Source organism: Eptatretus burgeri, chromosome 6 (assembly GCF_056783735.1).
Source record: "Eptatretus burgeri isolate ZD-2024b chromosome 6, Ebu_testis_v1, whole genome shotgun sequence".
Classification (NCBI taxonomy): Eukaryota; Metazoa; Chordata; class Myxini; order Myxiniformes; family Myxinidae; genus Eptatretus; species Eptatretus burgeri.
Window position 1 is genome coordinate 108147681 of NC_140966.1, and position 24340 is coordinate 108172020.

At 43.8% G+C, this 24340-nt stretch overlaps 2 protein-coding genes across 11 annotated transcripts in view; one reads left to right on the forward strand and one right to left on the reverse strand.

Annotated features, from left to right (window-relative positions):
* APAF1 (apoptotic peptidase activating factor 1) overlaps window positions 1-24340 on the reverse strand; it is a 515858-nt gene that overhangs the window by 180246 nt on the left and 311272 nt on the right. The gene's annotated exons all lie outside the window — the stretch shown is intronic.
* Window positions 1-24340, forward strand: part of CKAP5 (cytoskeleton associated protein 5) — a 72602-nt gene that overhangs the window by 8167 nt on the left and 40095 nt on the right. For all 7 annotated transcript variants that reach the window (XM_085886631.1, XM_085886634.1, XM_085886637.1 and 4 more), the window contains exons 5-20: window positions 2680-2851; window positions 5031-5160; window positions 6838-6938; window positions 8064-8177; window positions 8274-8378; window positions 8526-8615; window positions 9803-9967; window positions 10098-10226; window positions 10885-11043; window positions 18483-18599; window positions 18729-18839; window positions 18918-19010; window positions 19115-19300; window positions 19675-19769; window positions 19871-19928; window positions 24143-24268. In XM_085886631.1, coding sequence (XP_085742757.1) covers window positions 2680-2851; window positions 5031-5160; window positions 6838-6938; window positions 8064-8177; window positions 8274-8378; window positions 8526-8615; window positions 9803-9967; window positions 10098-10226; window positions 10885-11043; window positions 18483-18599; window positions 18729-18839; window positions 18918-19010; window positions 19115-19300; window positions 19675-19769; window positions 19871-19928; window positions 24143-24268 — 1951 coding nt within the window. The remainder of the gene's footprint in view (window positions 1-2679; window positions 2852-5030; window positions 5161-6837; window positions 6939-8063; window positions 8178-8273; window positions 8379-8525; window positions 8616-9802; window positions 9968-10097; window positions 10227-10884; window positions 11044-18482; window positions 18600-18728; window positions 18840-18917; window positions 19011-19114; window positions 19301-19674; window positions 19770-19870; window positions 19929-24142; window positions 24269-24340) is intronic.

The window sequence follows — 24340 nt, forward strand, 5'->3', positions numbered from 1 at the left end:
CCAAGGACTCGATAGAAAGAAATAACTGATCCTCGGTTCAGCTATGTGTCTATGTATGCTCTCCCCCTGGAGTAAGTTTTCCAAAACCATAACGAGATATGTATATATGCATGGTTGGGGTGGCGGGCTTGGGATCCAAGGTTCCTGAATTCAAATCCTGCTCAGTTGTTGAATTAATACCAGGTGGGGTTAACTCTGCCTGTCATCCTTCCGAGGTCGGCAAAATGAATGCCAACATGTTGGTATCCTGTGTCGGAGTGGCGACCCTTCCAGGATTGTGCTCAATAGTTAAGGAGACTGCTTTGGCAGCACCAACGCTCTACAAAGAGTAATGTCCCAATGGTAGGAATTGATATACATATATACAATCAGGACCCTGACATTCGCGCAGGATACGTTCAGGGAAAACAGTGAATGTGGGGGCATTGTTTCTCGGGGTAATGGGGGGATAGGGGGGGATAGGTTCCATTCGCCACCCGCGAATGTCGGAAAAGTCCGTGAGCATTTTGTCATTGTTACAATGGAGACTAAGGGGACAACGTTATTTATTTGCGGTGGTTCCTGGTTCAAAGGGGAATTATTATTATTATTATTATGTTAAAGGTTTAAAAAAAAATTTCCACCACAAATGTGCGATTACAGTTTCATTAAAGATGCTTACAAAGAAATGAACACCACCACCACCACCACCACCAGGTACCGTTTCCAATTTATTGAAGAAGTCCCATAACCATACCGTCCCATGAAATGAAAAATATGCAAACATCATTATCATCATGATGTACTGTTTTAATTGCTAATTACATTAATAGATATGCTGACAGTTTCCATTCATTAGCTCACAGGACATGACATCTTTCCTATCGACAAGTAGATTATGCTGAGCATTTTAAAAATGTAAAAGCTCAGATGCGCTGAATGTTTCCATTGTGTAATGTCCGTATGTGGCGACCTGGTAATTACTGGATACATCAATAGATGCAGTTCATGTTTTCATTCTGGAAGTAACTCGCAGGGGAATGATGTGTAGCACTGGTGAGACGTCCCGCAAAACTACAATACACGTACAGGCAGCCAGTCGTTCGCGGCTCGTGGAAGATTTTTTTTTTTTTTTTGTACGTACAGTCTTGTACTGTACGTATATCCAGCTGCTTTGTGCATGGCTTGTGGGATATATGTTTTAGAGCTGTGTTGTGCTTGTTGCTTGTGAAAATAAATAAATTTTTTTAAAAACCTCCGTGAATATGCGGGGCAATTTCCTGCGAATGTCGCAAATTATCGACCACAAATACGTGGAAACCATGAATGTCTGGGTCCAGGTGTAAATATAATATATGAGGGGTGGAGGGTGGTGGGGGAGGTGTTTGGCTCGCACTCGTTACTCTCGCCGAAGGAGAAACTTGCATTTGTGTTTGTTTGTCCGCACAATTGTTGTTTTTCTCCGCAAATGCTTGTCTGATTGAGACAAAATTTTCACCATTGGTGCGGCTACTCATGTAGAATGTTTTTTTTTTTTTAATGATAATTATGACATCATAGGTCATGTGGTATGACAGCAATGTTGGAAAAACTTTTGACCTCTATCTCTGAAACCGCACCAAGGAAAAAATTAAAACTTGGCACACGGCAAGTACTCCTCATGGGGAATGTGATTTATTTATTTGTTTTTTTTTTGTTTGTTTTCTGACGTCATAGGTGCTGTCATTATGACGTCATAATTGCATTTGTAGGATGCTACATCTGATCGATCTGAAAATTTTTGAGGGTCATTTAGAGATAAAATGGTCCACAGAAGAAAAAAAAATTGATGACATCATCAGTCACTTGATTCGGCAGCCATATTGTCCAAAAATAAAAAAAAACCTTTCAAAAAATTGCTCTGAAGTGGCTGAACAGATCGAGGTGAAACTTCACACGTATGACCACCTATCCACGAAGAACAAGATTCGCACACGCACACACACAACATCATAGGTCACATTGTTTGGTAGCCATGTCGGATTGAATAGAAATATTAAATAATGTGTTCTCTGGAACAACTTAATGGATATGAAACTTCAAAATTATGATCGGGTAGTGATGGGGAATACATGTTTTAAATTTCAACTTGATCGGACCTATAGTTTGGCAGCCAGAATATATATATATATATATATTTTTTTTTTTTTCTTGATCTGGGTTCTTTATCATTTTTTATTTTTATTTTATTATTATTATTTTGAATAAGGCTCACTTGGCTGTGAATGATTGGGTTTGAAGGTAGAGGAGTAGCAGCTGAAATGTGAATCGAATCCTCCATGAGGTTCCTCCTTATGACTTCATCTTTGCTTTTTGCTTGTTCGGGTTCCTTCTGATTACTCCAATGCAGGACTGCACCTATTTGGTCTTCCATTTGATCTGAATTTAATTTATTTTTGATCCCATTCTAAATTCAATTGAATAACAAACGTCAGGGTCAGGAGTCCAATCGAAGCGGGGCGTCCTGGTACCCGGTCATCACTGCCAGCAGTTGTAAAGTGACAGTTGTAATTGTTATTAATTATGTAACACACCAGTACACAAACACCATATAAAACAAGTTCTGTTGAAGGTCTGCAATCTCTGATTGCTCTTTCTAGTTTCATATTTTAATGCATTGGGTGGGTGTAAGAGTACCATGTAGTATGTTTTGTGTTGCAGTGAGTTTGGCACAAAGGTGGTGCAGCTGAAACCCTTGGTGAAGGCCCTGCCTCGCCTTTTTGAATCCCGTGACAAGATGGTTCGTGATGAGGCGAGGCTGCTGGCAATTGAGGCATATCGGTGGATTCGGGATGCCATCCGTCCGGCACTGCAATGCCTAACCCCAGTGCAGGTACTGGCCAGAGTACTTGTAATGAACTATGTGCTGTTGAGTCCAAAAATGTTTGCCATCCGAAGAAGTCCAAAAATTTATGGTGGCCTTGTATAGCGAAGGTATGTGCTTGTCTTATGCGGGTACCTTCCACTGAGTACCAACACGGGTCCCTTGAAGATTATCCCAAGTCAGGAAGCGTGGCATGGAGGATGGCCATGCTTTGTTCGACCAAAGGAACGTTCACACAACTTGTACTTTCTGAAGATTGTTTTTTTTGGGGGGTTCTTTTCCCCACAATCATCGACAACTCTACATACATGTCCAAGGTCTCATTCAGTTGTGCTCCATTAAACCTCAGCACTCCATCGATAGCCAAGGCTGGTATCATGTGACGAGCTTTTTGCATTCATCACGGTCAAATCGCGGCAGTTTCGTAACTTGTCTGATGATTTGACAAATAATATTTCACCACTTGGATCCTAAAACCAAATTGATGCAATGGAACCACAAGGGAATACTTTGGACCTGAATGTTTCTGTTATGCTGCTGATGGACTTTACATAATTGTTGAAAAATTATGGTTGGCCACCAAGGACAAGTGCAGAGGGATGTTGACCAAAAGAGGGCTCTTCACAACAAGGCCCATGTCGCTTCGAGAGTTCTTTGTGACTGTGGCTTTCTCTGAGAAGAATGGCGACGGATAAACGGACAAACGTCTCTCGTAGTATAGTTTGTGCAAGGTGTCCTGAAAGTCACTTTTCCCTTGCCAAATTTCCCCAGACTTGACGGCGACTTTTTTTTTTTTCTACGTCCGGATCTAATGACTCCAAGCGGCTCTGTTCGGTGTCATAAATGAGAAAGTGTCGACAAACTAGTACAGGACGATTGAAGAATTTTGCTCTGCATTCACGACCTCTTTATCACGGTTAACTCCACAAATGCTGCACGATATGTCTAGGAGGACCTTGTTATGAATTCAGTGGTGCAAGGAGAATGATTGATTGATTATTGGAAGTGCTCCACACTAAAACCTGTATTAGATGAGTTTAAGAACGAATGCTTCACTGGAGAGGGATAAAGCGACTTTCATGCCACCCTGTACTGTCTGTACCTGTACCCCCACTGACTGATGTTTTTTTGCCATTTTGAAAGTCGTATGTGTCCCTTTCGATTCGCCACTGCCGAACGAGTTAGTCTCTGCTGAGGAGCAATCTGAAATTGCTTGTTCTGCTGACAGACATTTTAAAAGACAATCAGAGCAAATTCATTGACATTAAGGGACACTGTATTGCACGAGAACGGCACTTTGCAGAGCACGTACCTCTGCCGAGCTGTGCAGTTTACATTTTGGAACCCACTTGTAGGGCCCGATGCGCATCCTTACCTGAACCAAACTCTAATCGGCTTGTTCTTTCCACCGACCCATATCATCCACCAAGTTTTTGCCATGATCCGTCCGTAACTTTTTGACATATCGCTTTTGTACCGATCTCTCAATTGTGAACATGCACTTAAATTGTCGGATCTAGATCTTCACCAAACTGTCATCAATTCGTCCTTGTCAAACATCCAATCCGTCCCTAACTTTTTTGAGATATCCTGATAACAGACGGACAAACGAGTCAGCCAGTGGTGAAAACATAACCTTCGTCCATCTTTGGCGGAGGAGGTAAAAATATTAAATTAATTGATTCACCCCCCCCCCCACCCTATTTGGACCATTTATGAGTATCCCGTGCCTCGGTCATTTTTAGATGCCCTGTGTAAATTGCTGTTCTCCCTTTTTTTTTTGTAACCAATGCAAGACTTGACTCATCAGGCAAGATGGTTGTGACGAATGGAGGGAGCCGGTTTATCATCATTTGAAGGGTCGTGTGCCCCCTGATGCAATACCCCACCCACAAATCATCAGGACTTCTGTTTGTCATCTGATTCCACTCTGGTTTGAACCCAGCCAAACTTTTTTTTCTGTTAACAGCCGAGTTAAATGATAGACCCCTTTTTAAATGCTTATTTTAGCATACGGCTCGTCTCGTGTCCGTGCACCAGCCAAACTGTCCACGTGTTGTATATGCCAATGAAATGAGGTCGAAGACCAATGTTGTTTTATCTTTTGCTTGTGATGATGCTGATTTGATCAAAGCTTGGAGAGCTCCAAAGCTATCTGTAATTTGTGTACACGTCAATCTGTGTCCAGCTGAAGGAGCTGGAGGAGGAATGGGAGAAACTTGGCTCGACGCCTGCCCGGCCAACGCGCTTCCTTCGTTCTCAGCAGGAAGCTCGCGCTAAGGTTGAACAGCAGCATGCCAAAAGCGCCGTTGGCACAGGTTTGTCGGTTCTTGTACGACACAATTTTAGCTTGAAGTTAAATCGTTTGGCATTTTATTTGAGGGTGAACCTCATCTCCTGGGTGCAGTGTCCTTGCGACGCGTGGATTTCGTGATTAGATCTATTATTTCAACCGAGAGCGATTGTGCTTCTTTGGGACCACTCGCAACCATAAAACGAATGAAACCTTTTCTTTTGGGTCTTGTAAACTGCTCTGCAAATATCTTTTTATAACATCAAACAGACGTGTTCTGCAATATTAAAATGGTGTGCGCAGTGACCGTAGAATCCTTCACGGTTGCCTGATCCATTTAGCATCCGTTGGTTACTTGAAAGCTCTAATTTACCAATCGCGAAGCTCGTTTGAGATCCACATGCCGAGCGTGTGATGGCGACGACTATCTGCTGTGATGACCGCTTCTTCAGATGAAAGCTCCAGTGACGTTCGGTGGAATAGCACTGATGTGTTCCATCGGCCAGCATGATTGGCTGAAACATGGTGCCGGTGTAATGCGAACTCAAAGGAATGAAGCGGTGTTTGGTTCCATGTCAGATGCATTGATATTGAGGTGGATTTTTAGCCAAAGAAAAAAACGTTGATGTACTCATTCGTTTGGCTGTGGGGTCGCATCGTCTGCTGAGTGCGTGGCTGTTCTTATAATGCATTGCCCCCCCCTGCTGGTTCGGGCAGGAGTTTGGAGTTTGTCCAGTGTGCCGGAGATGGCTTGCCTACTCTTCATGAAGGGCACCGTGGGATCTATAACATCCACCGTACGCTGGCAGATGGGACACCCGTTTTAATGTCTGTCTGAGGGATGGCACACACATTGAATCGCCCGACCTGCGAAACACCGGGAAGGCAGTTTAGAGCTAGGTTGGGATTCAAACAAGGCTCAACAGATTCGAGGCGAGTGTGCATTCCTTTAGGCCATCCTGTCAGCCCCAAAACATCAGTAATATTATGTAACGGCAATAAAATCGGTAATTAATGTCATGAAATTTAAATGAGCATTGGCTGAAACATTTGGTTCGGATGCAAGAAGAGGATGAGCATCTGGAAAAAGAAAAGAAGAAGCCCGAGAGGTTTGACTCTCACACGTTCCTGGTTCCGAGGTCAACGTAGCAATCAAAAAAAAAGAACTTTAAATCGTGTGGTTAAATAAATTCCTTAAAATTGGAAGGAGATTTGTTGCCGACTTCAGAAGTTTGTGAGGTTTGAAGGAAGGTTAATGAAACACAACGTACAAAAGTGAAATGGGGGTGCGGAGTGGGGGGGAAGCGGTGCCCCACACATGATGACAAAATATTACTCGCCAATCGATGTGAAAATGTTCCAAAATAATTTTGCTTGTGTTCCATTGAAATGCGAAGCAAGGATGCATGATCGGGTGGTGGTGGTGGTGGTGGTGGTGGTGGTGGTGGTGGTGGTGGTCTGTATTTTAAATTGATATGACATTTGCATGGTGACTATTCCAATTGGTTGCGGTCAGCCGGGTTTCTGTTTTCAACGTTGAGATAGTGTTCTCCAAATAGTTTTCTGCATTGGGTTCCCTTGTTTTTAATTATCATTTCGCTAAGATTGGGGACCGTAGTAGGTTCTTCACCTGCTGTACAAGTTGTTTGATGCTCCTGGAATTTTTACTGCCCCCTTTTTTTTGTGTTTTTTTTTTTTTCAGTTGAGCCGGAGGAAAGTGATTCAGTCGCTGTTGATCCTTATGACCTCCTGGAACCCTTTGCCCTCCTGTCCAAATTACCGAAGGATTTCTTCGACAAAATCGTATGTCCTATGGGTTGAACTTTCCCTTTTTTTTTTTCTTTTTTTCTTTTTTAATCCTGGTTCACAATTGTGATCTGATTATGATGGTTTTTTAATTATTATTATTATTATTTTTTTTTGATTGGTTTTCTTCGGATAAACTTCCTACCAATAATTATTTGAGGCAGCTGGAGCCAAGAACTCCAACCTTATCACAACTCGGTGGTTGCAATTAGTAATCCACTTACAAATCAATGAAGTCCTCCAGCTTTGCTTTTTTTATTTTTATTTTTTATTTTATTTTTTTTTATTAAAGCTCACTTGGAACTTGATTCCAGGGAGCTTATGCGATGGCACGTTGTCCGTCCGTCCACAAATACTTGCGACTTGTTTGAAGCTACACACAATTTTGATGGACACCCGTTTAATGCCCTTGTACCACAACGTTCATCACCATGTTTGTACCAAAGTTTGTTCATGGCATTAATAAAAAAAATTGGCCCCTAAGGGGGTTAACAGAGGTTGCCCCCATTAATATGTATTTGCTTTCTTCTCCGAAACTATACGCACAATTTCGATGAAACTTGATTACAACCTTTATCACCTGTGATGTACCAAAGTTTGTTCACGCTATTTTTTTAAAAAAAAAATCGAGGGGGATTTACGGGGATAGGGAGGGGGGGAGGAGGAGGAGGATGTTGGGACCATACTCTGTGCAGAGCGTTGGTGTTGCCTAAGCAATCTCCTTGGCTATTGGGCACAATCCTGGATGGGTCGCCAGTCCGACACAGTACACCAGCAAGCTGGCACTCATTTTGCCGACCTCGGAAGGTTGACAGGCCGAGTTAACCCCACTTGGTATGAATTCAACAGCTGAGCGGTATTTGAACTCGGGACCCTAGGATCCCAAGTCCACCCCCCCCCCACCCCCCTAACCATGAAGCCAACACCAGTCATTGCCTGGGGGGGTTGCCCCCCAAAATCGGTATTTGCTATAACATTTGTTCATTGTTAAGTACATTTTACTGATTCTGTCCCACATTGACTTCTTCCTCAATATCATTATTCTACCAGGTGAGCACCCAGGGGTATCGCCCCTGTTTTCTTCTCGCATTATTGGCCTGAATTTCTCAATTCTGCCTGCAGGAAGCCAAAAAATGGCAAGAGAGAAAAGAGGCCTTGGAGTCTCTTGAAGTCCTTGTTAAGCAACCGAGATTGGAACCAGGAGATTATGGAGAGCTTGTTCGGGCTCTTAAAAAGGTACCGACTCAAAAAAGTGCACCACTTGCATTCATGTCATCCTTTCTGTTGTCCACTCCCTGATGGCAATTCCCATCCGGCTGCTCTTGTCCTCAGGTTATCGCAAAAGACTTGAACGTCATGCTCGTAGCTCTCGCAGCCAAGTGTCTCGCCGGTTTGGCTTCCGGCCTGCGCAGGAAGTTCCATCCTTATGTCGGCCAAGTGAGGTTTTAAAAATTTATTTATTTATTTTCATTTTCCTTTCGTCTTGCAACTTGCACCTGGAAAGCTATCGGTTTTTGTTTGCATTTTGATGTGAGGGAAGTGTGCTTGATGAAACTTTTTATGAGGAAAACGTGCTTTCACCAGGTGGTCCCCACATTGCTGGAGAAGTTTAAGGAGAAAAAGGTCAATGTGGTCCAAGCTTTGCAAGAGGCGATTGATGCTGTGTTCCTGACGGTCAGTATTGGCCCAAAAGTGCAATCGGCCAACAACGTGACCCGAGGAAATGCATAAGAGCTGTTTTGAAATAAAAGATGGAGTAAATAAGATTGTTTTGCAGAGAAATGGAATTTGCCAGGACGTTTGAATCGGGATTCTTTATTTTGTGTGTTCTTGAACACTTTAGAACACAAATCGCCTCTTTGGCACTTATGAAGCCCTTCCGTTTAGCAGTACTTGGACAAAATGTTGCAGCATATTGCGTCGTCACTACCAATCAAATTCGCTGCCTGCACACCCCTCCCATGTCCTTATTTGTCAAGACTGTGTGGAGTGAGATGTTCTGTGTATGAACTCTCTAGTTACCCTCACCAGAGAAGAAGGTATTGCATTTTGGTCCCTTTGTTTGTCTGTCTCTCTGTCTGTTTCTTTGTTTGTATGCACAGAATTTTTTTTTTTTTTTTCGACACAACTGCTTGTCAGATTGAGATGAAATTTTCACCATTGGAGCAATTACTCATGCAGAATGTTTTAATGATAATTATGACGTCATCGGCTACGTGGTGTGGCAGCCATGTTGGAAAAACTTTAGACCTCTTCAGGAATTGATGGGTCACATTGTTTGGCAGCCATATTGGATTGAGCAAAAATCTTTAAAAAAAAATTAATTCTTTCTCTTGAACCTCTTGATCAATCGCCGTGAAACTTATTTATTTTAATCCCATTCTAAATTCAGTTGAATGATGTGAAACGTCATGGGTCAAGGTCTGGTGTCCAATCAAAGCGGGACGTCTTAGTACGTGGTTATCACTGCCAGCAGTTATAAAGTGGCAGCTCAAGTTATGTCTATTATTACTGGCGTAACACGCCGGTACACAAAAGAAGTCCTGGTGAGGGTCTGCAATCTCCGATTGCTCTTTTTCTTGTTCACATTTGTATTAATGTGAGCGAATGTTATTGAGCTTTGTGTCCAAGATTGTTTTTAGTGGGCGAAAAAGTTTCATCCCATTGTTTCTTAATTTAATTTCTTTTTAAAACTTTATTTCTTCTCGACTAGTTCATCAAAATGTCGTCGGGCACAGAGATTAACTTTTATTTGGAGCATGCATTACTTCTGACATTATATATATATATATATATATATATATATATATATATATATATATATATATATATAATGCTCGATTCTGTTTGTTTGTACACAGACAACTCTCGCTGCTGTAAGTGAGGACGTCCTTTCTGTGATGGACAGCAAGAACCCCAGTGTGAAGCAGCAGACGTCTCTCTTTCTTGCTCGCTCATTCCGCTACTGCACCCCCACCACCCTTCCCAAGGCTCAGCTGAAACCTTTCTGCATCGCTCTGCTCAAGGTCAGCCCTCTGGTTGCCTTTTTTGTGGCCTTATTTTCTTGCCTTTGCCAGCCTCAAGACCTGCTGTTAAGTAGACTGTTAAATCGGCTCGTGTGCAAACAATTGTTGTTCTTTCCCTTCCTGCATGTAGCAAATAGGTGAGCCTGCACTTGACGTTCGGGACGCCGCCTACGCAGCTCTCGGCACAGCGCTGAAGGTGGTTGGCGAACGTGCAATGGCCCCCTTCCTCAATGAGGTGGATAAGCTCAAACTTGAAAAGGTGAGGAGGTTTTGTTACAAGTTTATTGGTCAGTCTATTTGGTCTGTCTGTCTGCTTTCGAATTGTGACCTGTAAGCGATAAACAATCTTCACGAAACTTCACCACATGGTAGAGTTTCTCATAAGCAAGAAGCCCATTATAAGGTCCAAAGGTCAACAATTTTTTTCATCGGATACGATTGATTTGGAATTTGAAGAGTTGCATATTTTGTCATTGAATTCACCCACCAATTATTTTTGAGGTCAAATTTGTTTTTTTTAGATTTCTGCAATTATCCTGCTCTGCATGACGACGCAGCCATCGTCGTCATTATCGATTATCCTCGCAATATTAAGTGGCTTGTACATATGGTCACACTTGTGCCAAGGACCTGAGATATTGTGATATTTTTACCTATTTAGTATGTTGGTCGGCGATGCACAAGTCGTCACAATATATGAGGAATCGGGCAATCCGGTTCAGCAAAAGTGAATATCAAAGGGGTTCTTTGTGAGGACGGGAACATGACTTATCGATCTATACAAAACAGAATGATTCACGTGACCTCCGTTATGCGGACCTTGTTGATGACCTCTGGCCGTGGTAATGTATTGACAACAGCCACGTACGGAACCTGTATTTTAGATCTATTTACCAAGTGTGAATGTGCACTAACAGATCAAGGAGTGTGCAGAAGGAGTGGAGCTTGCAGGTGCTGGTGGCAAAGTGCAAACTGTGGCACATAAGTCAACTGGTGCAAAGGTTGCAGTCACTGCAGATGGTGCCAGTTCTGGTTTGAAAACTGCCAAAGCAGAAAAGCCCGCCGGCTCGGCGAAGGTGAACATCGATATAATGCATTACATTTTAAAATGTTATCATTTTTTTAGTGGCCACGTTTTGGATTTCGTTTTATTCCCACATGCTGCTGCGCTCTTGCAAGGAAATTGCAGAATAGAAGCAGCTTTTTTTGATAAGTCGTGTCCTTTTTTTTTGTTTGTTTCTTTTTTTTGGATCCCAAGTCAAGGCTCGTGTAAGAGCTAATGCACAGAAACTTATAACAAGGCAGGAAACGAGGGGTGGGAGAGGGAAGCACAAAATAGTGGGGAACAAAGCCAACAGGATATCTGTGAAAGGGAGAGGGATGGGGTGGGGTGCATGGGGTCAAACAAGATGGTACTTCAGGGACCTTTAGGAAGGAAAACGGGGCATTTGGAGGAGGTGAATTACCGGGGGTAGTAAAGATCAAGATTTTGGGTGGGGGAAGATATGAGATGGTGAACAGATGTTTTGAAGACCTGGAAGGAGGAGTGCGATTGAAGAGTGTGTCGGAGTTTGTTCCAGAGGTGGGGGAAAATGAGGAATGAAAGGGTGAAGCTGAGCAGTGATTCTTGTTTTTGTAGGACCTTGAGCACCCTGAAGAAATGTTGGTGGGGGGCGGGGGGTTGGTGTTCCAGATGGTCCTTTCTGAGAGCCGTGGTGAGGGTGTGAGATTTGTCAGTGTTGGAAGACTTATTCCAAGTGTTTGACCAGCTTGTGATTTTTTATCCAGGTCTGCAGAGTGAAGAGGCTGCTACCTGCCGATCAGAGAGATGAGAGGTAGTATGGCAAAGGGTGGAGTCATCAGCAAAGAGGTAAAAAGGATTTTCTTTGGAATCAGAGATCGTTGACGAAAACCAGAAAAAGCACAAGGCCAAGAACACTGCCTTGAGGAACTCCAGCCTGGACGGGAAGAGGAGATTAGAGGATTCCATTAAGAGCCACGCGTTGACTGCGACAGGAGAGGAAGTCTGCGAACTATGAGTGGAGATTTCCTTGCATACAATAAGAAGAGTTTGGTGAGTAGGGCAGGGTTCCAGACTGTATCGAAAGCTCGCAATACGTCTCGGCAGATTGCTCTGATTTCATGTCTGACATTGAGCACCTCCATCTATTGTTGGGATGGCAGAAGTAGCATATCCAGGGTAGAGTGACCTGGTCTGAAACCAAATTGATGATTGAAAATCAGGCTGTTGGAGAAGAGGAAGGATTTGAAGTCAGAAGCGATGATGGATTCCATAACCTTGCTGATGTTTGGGAGTAGGGTGATTGATCAAGTTGCAGGGATCTGTTTTTGCACCTTTTTTATACAGGGCGGTAATGTTTGCTGATTTCCAAGTAGATGGCAGATGACCGTGAGCAAGAGCAGCAGAGCAGGTTTTTCGGACACATAGGCTGATGCTGTCTGGACCGGTTGCAGAATCAGAGTTGAGGTTTGACGGCAAGCTCTCCACCTTGTCAGGAGAAAAGGACATGGAGTCTCGGAACAGCTGGTGATGGGTTTGGGACACAATATTTCGAAGCAAACACAGAGCTTAGACATTCATGTTTTTGCGTGAAGTGTCAGCTGTGCAGCTCTTTGAGGTAAGGTGGGGATGGAGGGGGAACATACACCAGAAATGAACTTGACTAGACACCACCAGGATTTGGAGGAGGGAGTCAATTTTGAGTGTTCAGACTTGAGATGAGAAAGATGTTTCCTGGCTCTCTTCAGGGTAGACACACACACTTGTTCCAAGCTTTTTGAAGGAACTTAGTTTGCCTCAGTCGGATTTACCTTCCATGAGGCGAAGGCGAGTTTTGTTTTAGAACAACTGCCTCTCCACAAGCTTCAGTGCACCTTGGGCGGCAAGAAGGGTAGGTCAACTGAAGACGAGATGGGATACATCTGTGCATGAGAGAGAGCACATTTCGTTGAAAGAATTCCCAGGACGAGTTGATATGGGAGACAAGTCGAGAAGTTTGATGGCTGCTTGAAGACCCTGCCAGTTGGCCTGAGTGAAATGGTGTGTCAGCACCATCTATAATAGCATTTATTATTTGGCATTTATTAGTGATTTGGTTTTTGGCATTTATTTGGCATTTATAATAGAGCCTTGTATATCTTTCACAAAATCCTTGTTGGATTTACAGTGACATCCTGAAGCAATTTCCTGCTTACCCGGCTGCTGAGTTTGGATGGGTGACCTATTCTGGGTTTAGTCTGGGTGGTACGATACGTCTTCCACTTCTTCATGATGGATTTCATCATACTGTACTGAAAAGGACAATGAGTGATTTGAAATATGATAAACCCTCTCCTGAACGGTGCTTCTCCACCACTTGATGTCTGACTCTGTGGAAAGCTCCTTGGTCTTCATGTTTGTCTTGTTGGTTGACCAATTTAATTTCCCTTAAAACTCTTTACTTTAAGTGGGTGAGCTTAATCTTGAAGTGACATAACTAAGTCTCTGGTTGACCTCCACTGGATGTGACTGTCCATTCATTTTATGGTAAAGGTGATCAAACTGATTTATGGACAACCCAACATTGTGTTTGGCATTTCAGTCTCGAGGCGAATCGGACACAGTGACAGACCTATGCTCATGTCATACATGTGAGAATAAAAATCTACGAACTCCCACTGATGATGATGTACACAGTGAGCCCGAGGACATGGGTGTCAGAGATGACAGGCTAGATGAAGAGTAATCTTTCATGTGGTGTGGACATTAAACCCTGACCAATCTCACTGTCTCACGATATCTCTTCGAAAGGAACGTCTGGAACCCACCCCACCCCATGTACTTTCTCAACCATCCTCTTGAAGTCCGTTCATTAAAGCTTGTGGGTATCACTATCTGCCATGATCTTTCCTGGGAAAGACACATCTCCAAGCTGGCCTCCAAAGCCAGTCGCCGACTGGGCATCCTCCGTCGTTCAAAGTCCTTCCTTGTCACACCTGAGCTCCTGACCAAAAACAAAACTTTCGTCCACAGCCTGATGGAGTGCTGCTCCCCCCTCTGGGCTGGTGCTCCCGCCTCTCACCTTTTTTTGGCTTCACACTGTGGAAACCAAGGCATTTAGGATCATTGGTATTGTGACGTCCACGGGACTTGAACAGTCCCGCCAACGTAGAATGAGCCGAAACGATGGAGGCGGTTTATTTATTTATAACCCAAACATGGCGGTTCTAATCGCTCTACCGCAAACGGGACGAGGAAGGTGGCACGAGTCACTTTTCACTGAGTTGATGATGTTTATTAGGGTACCCTGTCAGTACAGGGTACCCTATTGTTTTTCTTATGTTTATTTATTATTATTATTATTTTTCCGCCGGCATTTTGCGGCCTGTTTTCGCTTTAAAAATCATTTTCTCAGGAACGCAAAGTCCGATCGAAACGAAATTTTCACCGTAGTATGTATCTTTTTTGATAGCACAATCACGTTATAATTATGACGTCATTGGTCACGTGGTGCGGGCGCCATCTTGAAAAAAACGATAAACTTTGGACCTCTGTATCTCGGAAACCGTGCAATGGAAAAATTTTTCGTTTCATACATTTTACTAAACTCACTATGGGGAATACGTGTGATTTTTCGTGACGTCATAGGTGAAGCGATATACCGGTGAAAATTCGTCAAGTAGAACGCCATATAGGAAAAATCTGAAAAATTTTGAGCGTCATCTACGACAAAATTCATCGTCAAAAATGTTATTTTTGACGTCATCGATGACGTAATTCGGCCGCCATCTTGTTTTTTAGTGTTTTTTAAAAAAAAATCTTCTTCTCCAGAACGGCTGTGCAGATTGAGGCGAAACTTTACAGGCACATTCCCCCTGAGGTCCTCTTTCAAGTTTGTTAATTTGTTGTTGATACGTCACATGGTTTGGCGGCCATCTTGAAAAAACCTGAAAACCTTCAAACATCTTCTTCTCCAGAAGCGCTGGTCCAATGAAGGCGAGATTTCAGAACTATATTCGTGACATGTATGCGATGCAAGTTTGTTAATTTAAAAGTGATAGGTCACATGGTTTGGCCGCCATGTTGGATTTAAGAAAAATATTAAATGTTTTCTCTGGTATTTCATAAGCCATCAAAGCGAAAATTTGCAAGTGCCTTCCTCCCTCAAGTCTGCATACATGGTAAAAAATTTTTACCTCAGAAGTCACATGGTTTGGCGGCCATCTTGGATAGAAAAATAGACTTTATCCGATTTACACGAAACTTCACACACTTGTTCGGGTCGACGATGGAAAGCAGAATTTAAATTTATGATATCATAGGTCACAAGGTTCGGCAGCCATCTTGGATTGAAAATGAATAAATTTTAAAAATCTTCTTCTCCAGAAGGGCAAGACAGATGAAGACGAAACTTCACACATATATTCCCCATGATGTCCTTTGTCAAGTTTGTTAATTTGTTCTTGATCGGTCACATGGTTCGGCGGCCATCTTGAAAAAACCCTAAAACCTTCAAACATCTTCTCCAGAAGCGCTGGTCGGATGAAGGGGAGATTTCAGAACTATATTTGGGACACGTAGGCGATATAAGTTTGTTAATTTCGAATTGATACGTTAGACGGTTTGGCCGCCATCTTGGATTTAAGAAAAATATTAAATAATGTTTTCTCTGGAACCGCTGAACCAAACGAATCGAAAATTTGTAATTATCATCTACCATCGTGTATGCACGCATGGTAAAAATTATGACATCACACGTCACATGGTTTGGCGGCCATCTTGGATAGAAAAACGCACCTTTACCGATTAACACGAAACTTTACAAACGTGTTCCAATACCCAGTTGGAAGCAGAATATAAATTTCTGATGTCATAGGTCACATGGTTCGTCAGCCATCTTGGATTGAAAATGAATAAATTTTAAAAATCTTCTTCTCCAGAAAGGCAAGACAGATTAAGCCGAAACTTCACACATATATTCCCCATGAGGTCCTTTCTCAAGTTTGTTAATTTGTTCTTGATTGGTCATATGGTTTGGCGGCCATCTTTAATTTACCTTAAAACCTTCAAACATCTTCTTCTCCAGAACACCTGATCTGATCAAGGGGAAACTTCACACCCCTATTGCACATGAGTAGGGAATACAAGTTTGTTAATTTCTAATTGATAGGTCACATGGTTTGGCAGCCATGTTGAATTTAAGAAAAATATTAAATAATGTTTTCTCTGGAACTGCTTAACCTATCGAAGCGAAAATTTGCGTCTGTCATCCTCCATGATATCTGCATACATGGTAAAAATTATGAGGTCACAAGTCACATGGTTTGGCCGCCATCTTAGATTGAAGGATAAATATTAATTCATGTTTACTCTGGAACCACTACTTCTATATATGCGAAACTTCATATTTATAATTTAGGCTACATGTGAAACAAAAGTTTAAAATTTCAACCTGATCGGCCGTGTGGTTTGGCAGCCAGAATTATTTAATTATTTGAATCTGGTCGCCAGTAATAAGGAAATTGAACGCTTTGTGCTGCCCGGTTCGTAACTCGTCTGTTCCGCGCCGTCTCGAAGCAGGCCTGTGTTTGTATCACCATTAAATAATGTTTTCTCTGGCACCGCTTATCCGATAAATGCGAAACTTTGCGACTATGTTTTAAGTCTCACGTTGTGTCAGTTGTGTCAAAGGCGGACGGACTGGGTACCCGGTCATCACTGCCAGCAGTTATAAAGTGGCAGTTCTAGTTTGTTTTTATTATTACCAGAAATAACAGGACTCGGCAAGAAGAGGGATCCGGGGCGATTCGACGGGATGGTGTGGGATCGGGTGTGGGGAAAAACACGGACAATTCCAATGAATATACAGTTCTCAATCCCTCTAAGGCGCCAAACACACACACACACACACACACACACTGTAGCTATTTCTGGTGGTCAGGCTGGACCGTGGTGTGGACGCAACTGTCCCTGGATCGGCGTCGGACGAGCTGGCCTTGCTCTCGTCAGGGGGGCAGGAGAAACCGTGGTGCTGTCGACCTCCTGGTCTTGGCCCAAGTCCGCTCACAGCCGCCAGGGAACCAGTTCTGGCGCCAAGTTGCGAGCAGGAGAGGGAGGCAGATCCGCCCACCGTTCGACCCCGTACTCCGAGTCAGCAGAACCCCAGAGCCAACCAAGGTGAGGCACGAGGCTCAGCAAGGCTCCAAGACACGATCAAGAACACGATCGAACCAGCACAACAACAAGGACGCTCCCCGCGCAACAGCCTCCCCACCAAAAAAAAACACGATCTTTTGATTGTAATCTTCTTCCTCTTCCTTTTCGACCCCGAACGAACCTTTTTATCCTTGGTCCTCGTCACTTCCAATCGAGCCTTTTATTGGCCCACCGCCATCGCCTTCCGCCAATCGTGATCACGGGGCGGAGCCATCCGCTGCACTGTCCTGTGACGTCATGGCCAGTCTCCAGAGAATACCAAAAAGGGGTTTACGCAGACACACTTACCCTATCCCGTGTCCCTATCTAATTACGTGACAATTATCATCTCCCCCCTTGAAGAAATGAACATTTACTAGACAACTTATCACCACTGAATTGCTACTTATTACATCGAGATCCTGGTAAACTCGAACAGCATGGCATACCTAATTAAACATCCTAATTACCCTTTGAATGCATACCCCCCCCTCAAACGTAACTATCTCCCACGATGAGGCTGAGTCTTTGGGTCTCTCACTCTCTCACTCTCACTCTCTCACCACCACCAGCAGGTTGGTGGTCTTTGTCTTGTACTGTCTCCTCTGGCCCCACCCCCCCTCCCTGCTCTGTCTGAGAAATGATCGCCATCCTCCCATATTTCCGCAGGGCGCTCAAGGTCCACCAGCAACCCCCTTCTGGTAAAACGACCATAATCAAGAATCACTGCTCACCTTCACTCTGTCATTCCTATATTTTCCCACCTTTGGAACAAACTCACACACACACTCTTCAATCCCATTCTTCCCTCCAGGTCTTCAAAACAGCTGTTCACCACCACCTCTTATCTTCCCCCATCTAAAACCATGATCATTTCTGCCCCCCTGCTCATCCACTGTTGTTGTTTTTTTTTTTTATGCATTGTTGAGTTTCACGAAAAGCAAAATTTGAGGGCATTGTAATGACGTGCTGTTTTACGTTTATTTTCGATATTTTGTTGAGAAGGTCACTTCCATTTGACTCGTCAGCAGCAGAACATTCCCCATCCCTCTTCCCCCACCAACTTTATGTGTATCTCTTCATCTTGTGCCTGCCACTCGGTCTGATGAGAAGCGCCGGGTGATCTTGCCGTCACGTTGGTGCTTGCATTAAAGGTCATATCTCGTGTTTGGGTGGTCGCTTCAGAACCCCAGAACAACATGCTTATCTTTGCATTGAAAGTGCTACGTTGTGATTGTTTGGAATAGTTGTTATACTGAGTCTTTTAATTATTTATTTATTTATTTATTTATATATTTTTTTTTTTTTTCTGCATTTCAGTTTGGAGGTCCAAGCAAAAAACCTGGTGGAGGTGGTTTGAAGAAGACCGGAGGTGTTTCAGCAAAACCCAAGAAAGCCGCAGAGATCAAGGAAGAGATGAATGAACAGGAGCTCTCGGTATGGTTGCTCACTCCTTTGTTCAGCCCTGACTGGCCGGTAGCTCGCGGTTGTGTTATTTGGCAAGCTGTGTTCTCATAATTATTCGAGCAAACTTTTTTTGTCTCACGGTTGATCGTTTTCTCCCAGCTGGAAGTGTGCGAAGAAAAGGCAGCAGCAGTTATCTCTGCCTCCTGCCTTCATCAGCTTGATAGCAGCAATTGGAAAGAGAGAGTTGCGAGTATGGAAGAGTTTATCAAGGTGAGAGTCCAACGGTTGACGTCCTGAGTTTGTTCACCCCCTTTTCGACGCCTGACGCGTTCTCTTTTTGTTGGGCAGGCAGTGGAAGACACGGACCAAGCAAACCTGCCTTGCCAGGCCCTGGTGCGAATTCTCGCTAAGAAACCAGGCTGGAAGGACAACAACTTCCAGGTGAGTGTGGACTTGGTCATGGGAGGCCTCCTGCCTGGAAGTACACATTTGCTTGTGATTGGAGCAATTGTTTTGAATCATGACCAAGCTCCATGAATGTGCAGGTGATTCAGTTGAAGGTGCGTGCAGCTGGACTACTGGCGCAGAAGGGCTCTTTCTCAAAAACTTCAGGACGCGTTGTTTTGGAGGGTCTGCCAGAAAAGTTGGGCGATGCCAAGAGTGGAGTGCACGCACGCGAGTCCTTGTGTTCTGTGGCCAGCGCCTGCGGTCTTCCCTGGACAGCCGAGGAGGTTTGTGGGGTGCTCATCTCACTCATTATTTGCTTTTTATCCAAGTTGAGTGTGGCATCTTGTGTTAACAAAGCGTGTACTGTAAGTACATTGAATAAAATTTGGGATTTTGTAGCTTCTTGTTTCATTGTGCAAACATTACCTCGTGAGAGGTGATATTTATTGGGTGGGACCTTGCATATGAGAAACGATTAATATGCTTGTTCCCCAAACATCTCTGGAGGTCATCAGCGCACCCATGCCTGTTCAGTTTCCACAAGCTGAGAACCTCACCCTGGACAGTTTCATTTTAATTATTTGTGTTGCGTCCCATCCACCTTTCCGACTGTCTTGCTTTGCCAAGTTGTCACGACTCGTTTGTCTCCCTCCGGCAGGTTTTCAACTCTGTATTTTCCCAAAAGAATCCAAAGAACCAGGCCGAGGCTCTGGGATGGTTATCCGCAGCCATAAAGGATTTTGGGTTTGCCGGGTGAGCTGTTCTACCTCCAGGCATCCACGTTGGTGCGTCCGTGACGCTCACCCAAATACATTCAGACATTGTCAGTTCTCACGATGCATTTTGCTTTACAGGTTTAACGTGAAGTTCTTTCTCACACACATCAAGGTGGCCCTTGCAGCCCAGAGCCCGGTATGACTCCTTTCACTCTAAATGATGAATATATATAATATTTTGGTCACAGTTTGTCATGCTCGGTCCTTTTCCTTCTCCACTCCTGGTCACTCCAAAACTAAATAATCTATGTCAAGCGAAGCTATCCTGATAGCATTTGATGAACCTTTTCCTCTTCTCGCTGATGTGTGTGTGTGTGTGTGTGTGACCACGTTGCCAATTCTGGTGCCCTGAAAGAAACTGCCTCGTCAAGTGCAGACACTGGTCTTACCCTTATAGCTCAACCCCCACCTACCTATGACCATCGATCTCTTCTGCTCTTGCTTCTCTGTTGCCCATCATTCCACCACCCCCCCCCCCCGACTGCTCACCCATCTGTGCACCAGCCAACCCTTTCAATCCGGTCTACAAACGTCTGACTTCTGTTCCAATCTCAAGAACCTCTCCTGGCGGATTTTTGCCTCATCCCCAGATGTTACCGTTTAAAAGGAACTTTCTTTCGTAAGATATCCTGGCACTGTATACTTTGGTTATTTTAATCGCTCTTTGACTTGCCTCTTGCCCCATCCGATCTATCCTGCTATCTCCTCCTAAACAGTTGTGTGGAAAATCACTAAACTTGGTAGTTATGATCACCACATGAGAAGGTGAGAGCAGCATCTTTTATCCCCCCCAAAAAAAAAATATATATTTTTTGAAGTTATTATCACCTGGGGTGGGGACAAAAGTTCAAATACCAAAAAAATGCAATTACAGGCACATTTTAAATGCAACTTTGTATATGCAATCAACATTGGGAGAAGCATGAAATATGTAAAAAAAATTTGGGTGGGGGGGTGGGATTTGACCCTTGTTCATGCCTCAGAGTGGACTTAAGGTCACAGGGGTCAAGAGGGGATAAAGATTAAACTAAAAACACGATATTGGGTCAATTCTGGTGGAACTTTTCGCAATCGATCAACGTTGATTTTGGTGGGAAGCGTAGGGATTTGCAATGGCGTGCCATCGAGTTCACTTAAAGGTTTCTTTATGACCATCTTGACCATCTTCAACTCCATCCTCTCTCTACTCTCACCCTAATGTCCTCTTCCTCATCTGCAGTGACCTTTACTGTGACACCGTTGCAGTTGGCTTCACATCGCTCCTCTTTCCAGTGTCCATTGTAATGCAGCCAATGAATGCTATTTGTGGCACTTCAGGCCCTGTACCCATCTCTTCGAGTTCAAACTCTTATTTCCCCAAATGGCATCTACTCTGATTCTGTCAAAATCATTGCACCTCGGATCTATCTTGTGTGCGTGCGTGCGTGCGTGCGTGTGCGTGTGCGCGCGCGCGTCCATCCGCCCGAAACTCCAAAACCATGAAACAGAGCAGCCTGGAACTTTGCATGCATACGAAGGGAACTCTAAGGGAGTGCATGAGTGAAAACTGTGTTTTTGGGTTCATTCAAACACCCCTTTTGAACATAATCAATGGCCTTATTTAATTACATCCTTTGTCGTCGCATCCTCGGTTACCTCGGTCTTAATTCGCCATTTTGTTTTGGCTTGCTCGACAATGCTGTGAGTTGGAACAGGCCGCAATGGTTTTATTCACAAAGCGCTCAAAATGTATATTCCCCCACTGATATATTATCGGATCATACCTATGATTTGCTGTATACGTAGCTTTTGTAAGTGCTATAGTTTTCAAATTATGAACTTGGAGCGATTCCATGCATTATATGATGCGGTTTTTTTTTTTTTGGCCCAACAATACACATGGTCCAAATAACTCGAAATCTGGAAATGTTAAGAAATCGGTAATGTTTGTTTTGCGGGTATGTGCCATTACCAATCAGCTTGCTATTGCTTGCCAAAGCAGCCATTCCTTTTCAACCATTTTACTCTAGGGGTTAAGCCACTTGCAAAGTGTCCTGCAGTTGATAGCAGCACAGTTCGTGTTCCAATCGGGATATGCAGTCGGCAGTTGCAACACGGTCGAGGTACATTTGGGTTGGTTTGGATCTGTAAAGGGACTCTTCGCGGGTGTGTGTGTGCATGCTTGGTTACGGGTGCTGTGGTGGCAATGTTTTATCGCGTATCTTATGATGATGATTATTATGGGTGGTGGAGGTTTTAACTTTTAACCTTGGCAGCGTACAAGCGATCACGTTTCCCTTTGTCCTCATGACGGTTTTGAAAGCAATTGGTTATTTTATGACTCAGATGTGCTTTCGAATGGTTTATATAGTTTCTCTTTGTGAGTTTCAAAGTAAAATACATTTGATAACCAATTTCCAAGCCATTTGCCATATTAATGTTTTTTTTTTTATTTGTTTTTTTTTTTCTAAATTCTCGAGCCAAATTGTTTTTCCACCTGTCGCACAACAATTGCCAGCTGTTTATAAATACCATTTCAATCTGGTCTATCGAGTATACCCTCGACTCTGACTCTGCTACTGGACCGGACGACATCAGCTCACTTTCCCGAAAAACCTGCTCTGCTACTCTTGCACATCCTCTGTCCTTTTCATCCCATCATTTGGTGTAGGTAATCGTCCACCTGCTTGGAAAGCTGCCAACATCACTGCATTATATAAAAAGTGGAAAAAATAAAATAAAATGGATCCCCCTCACGACAGACCTATCAGCTAATTTCTAATCATCAGCGCGGTCCTGGAATCAATCCATTGCAGTTGATGTGAAATCCTTCCTTTTCCCCCAACAACCTCATCTCAGATCAATTTGAATTCGGACCAGGTCACTCAACCTTGGACATACTGCTTATGACATACCCAACAATGGATGGAGGCCCTTAATGTCAGATATGAGATCAGGGACGTCTCTGGACATTTCTTATGCATTTGATATCGTCTCACATCTGGCCTTGCTCTCCAAACTCTCTGCGTTTGGCATCTAAGGCCAACTGCACATATAGCTCACCGACTTTCTCTTCTCTCATAGCCAACATATGGCTCTTGACGGAATCATTTCATCTCCTCTCCCTATCCAGGCCAGCATTCCCCAAGGCAGTGCTCTGGACCCAGTCCGATTCCTAATCTTCCTAAATGTTCTCTCTGTAAAACACCCTTTGTCTATTTGCTCATGACTCTACCCTCTGCCATGACATCAGCTTCTTCCCTCTTCAGATATTGACAAAATCACAAGCTTGTCAAACTCCTCTTGGTATATGTGTCTCAATTCTGACAAACCCTCACAATTATTTTTAAAACAGTCCTCTTGAGGACATTCAGTCGCTCAAACTCTTGGGTCTCACCATCAGCCGTGATCTGTCTTGGGCAAACCACATTTCAAAGTTGGCTTCCAAAGCCAATCACAGTCTTGTCATCCTCTGTTGTTCAAAGTCCTTCCTTGACACACCTGAACTCCAATCCACATACAAGTCCTTCATCTACTGCTTGATGGAGCAATGCCCTCCTCTCTGGGCTGCTCCCTTGCCTCACACCTTGCTCAGATTGATGCCGGAGAAACCAAGGCTTTCATGATCATTGGAATCTCCTGAGCTGAGGCTGATTTTTTTTTTTTTTTTTTTTCCCCTCGCAGACACATTGGTGGTCTGTCTTCTATCGCTTCCTCTCTGGTCTTGCACCTTCTGATTCCGCCCCCTTTCCAGATTGCTGCACAGCACACACGGTCGGTCCACCATCAACATCCTTCTGGTGACATTGCCTAAATCTACGATCACAGCTCACTTCCACTCATTTGTTGCTTTATTTATTTTTTTTTTTTTTCCCCCCCCCCCCCCCCCCCGCCTGTGGAACACCTTGTCTACCCTTGCTAACCCTTCTCCTGTATACCCTTCTCCTGTATACCCTTCTCCTGTGAAACTCCCCCCCTCCTGTGAGCGTCTTTCATCCATCTTGCCCTTTCCTGCCCCTCATTCCTCCCCACACCCATTGTTTGTCCGAGTCTCCCTCTTTCTTAGCCTTCAACTTTGTTGTTTCCCCCTCCCCCTTCTGTTCCTTTGGTCCTGTTACATCCTAATCTGTTCATTGTACTCATTCTTCCACGAGCCTCAACTATGTATCCAAAAAAGTAAAAGTTCTGTCCTCTATCCTGTATTTATTCATGTTTCGCTCCATTTAGTGTTTGTTGACCTTTTGTCCCCTGTCATTCTGCTGCTGAACCTTTACCTGTATTAAAAGCCAAAAAAATATTTTTTTAAAGTGCAGATTGAACAGGTTGTGTGTTTAATCTTTTTATCCACCCTCCCCCTCCCCTCTATTCCAGGCTGTACGGACGGCTGCAGTGTCCCTGGTTGGAGTCATTTACATGTACATGGGACCTCGTTTCCGCACCTTCTTTGAGGATGAGAAGCAAGCCCTGCTGACCCAGATCGATGCCGAGTTTGAGAAGGTAATTTCTTGGCACAGCTAGCCGCCAAGACCACGGACACTATTAAAACAACCACCAAGGCCCTTGGTTTTC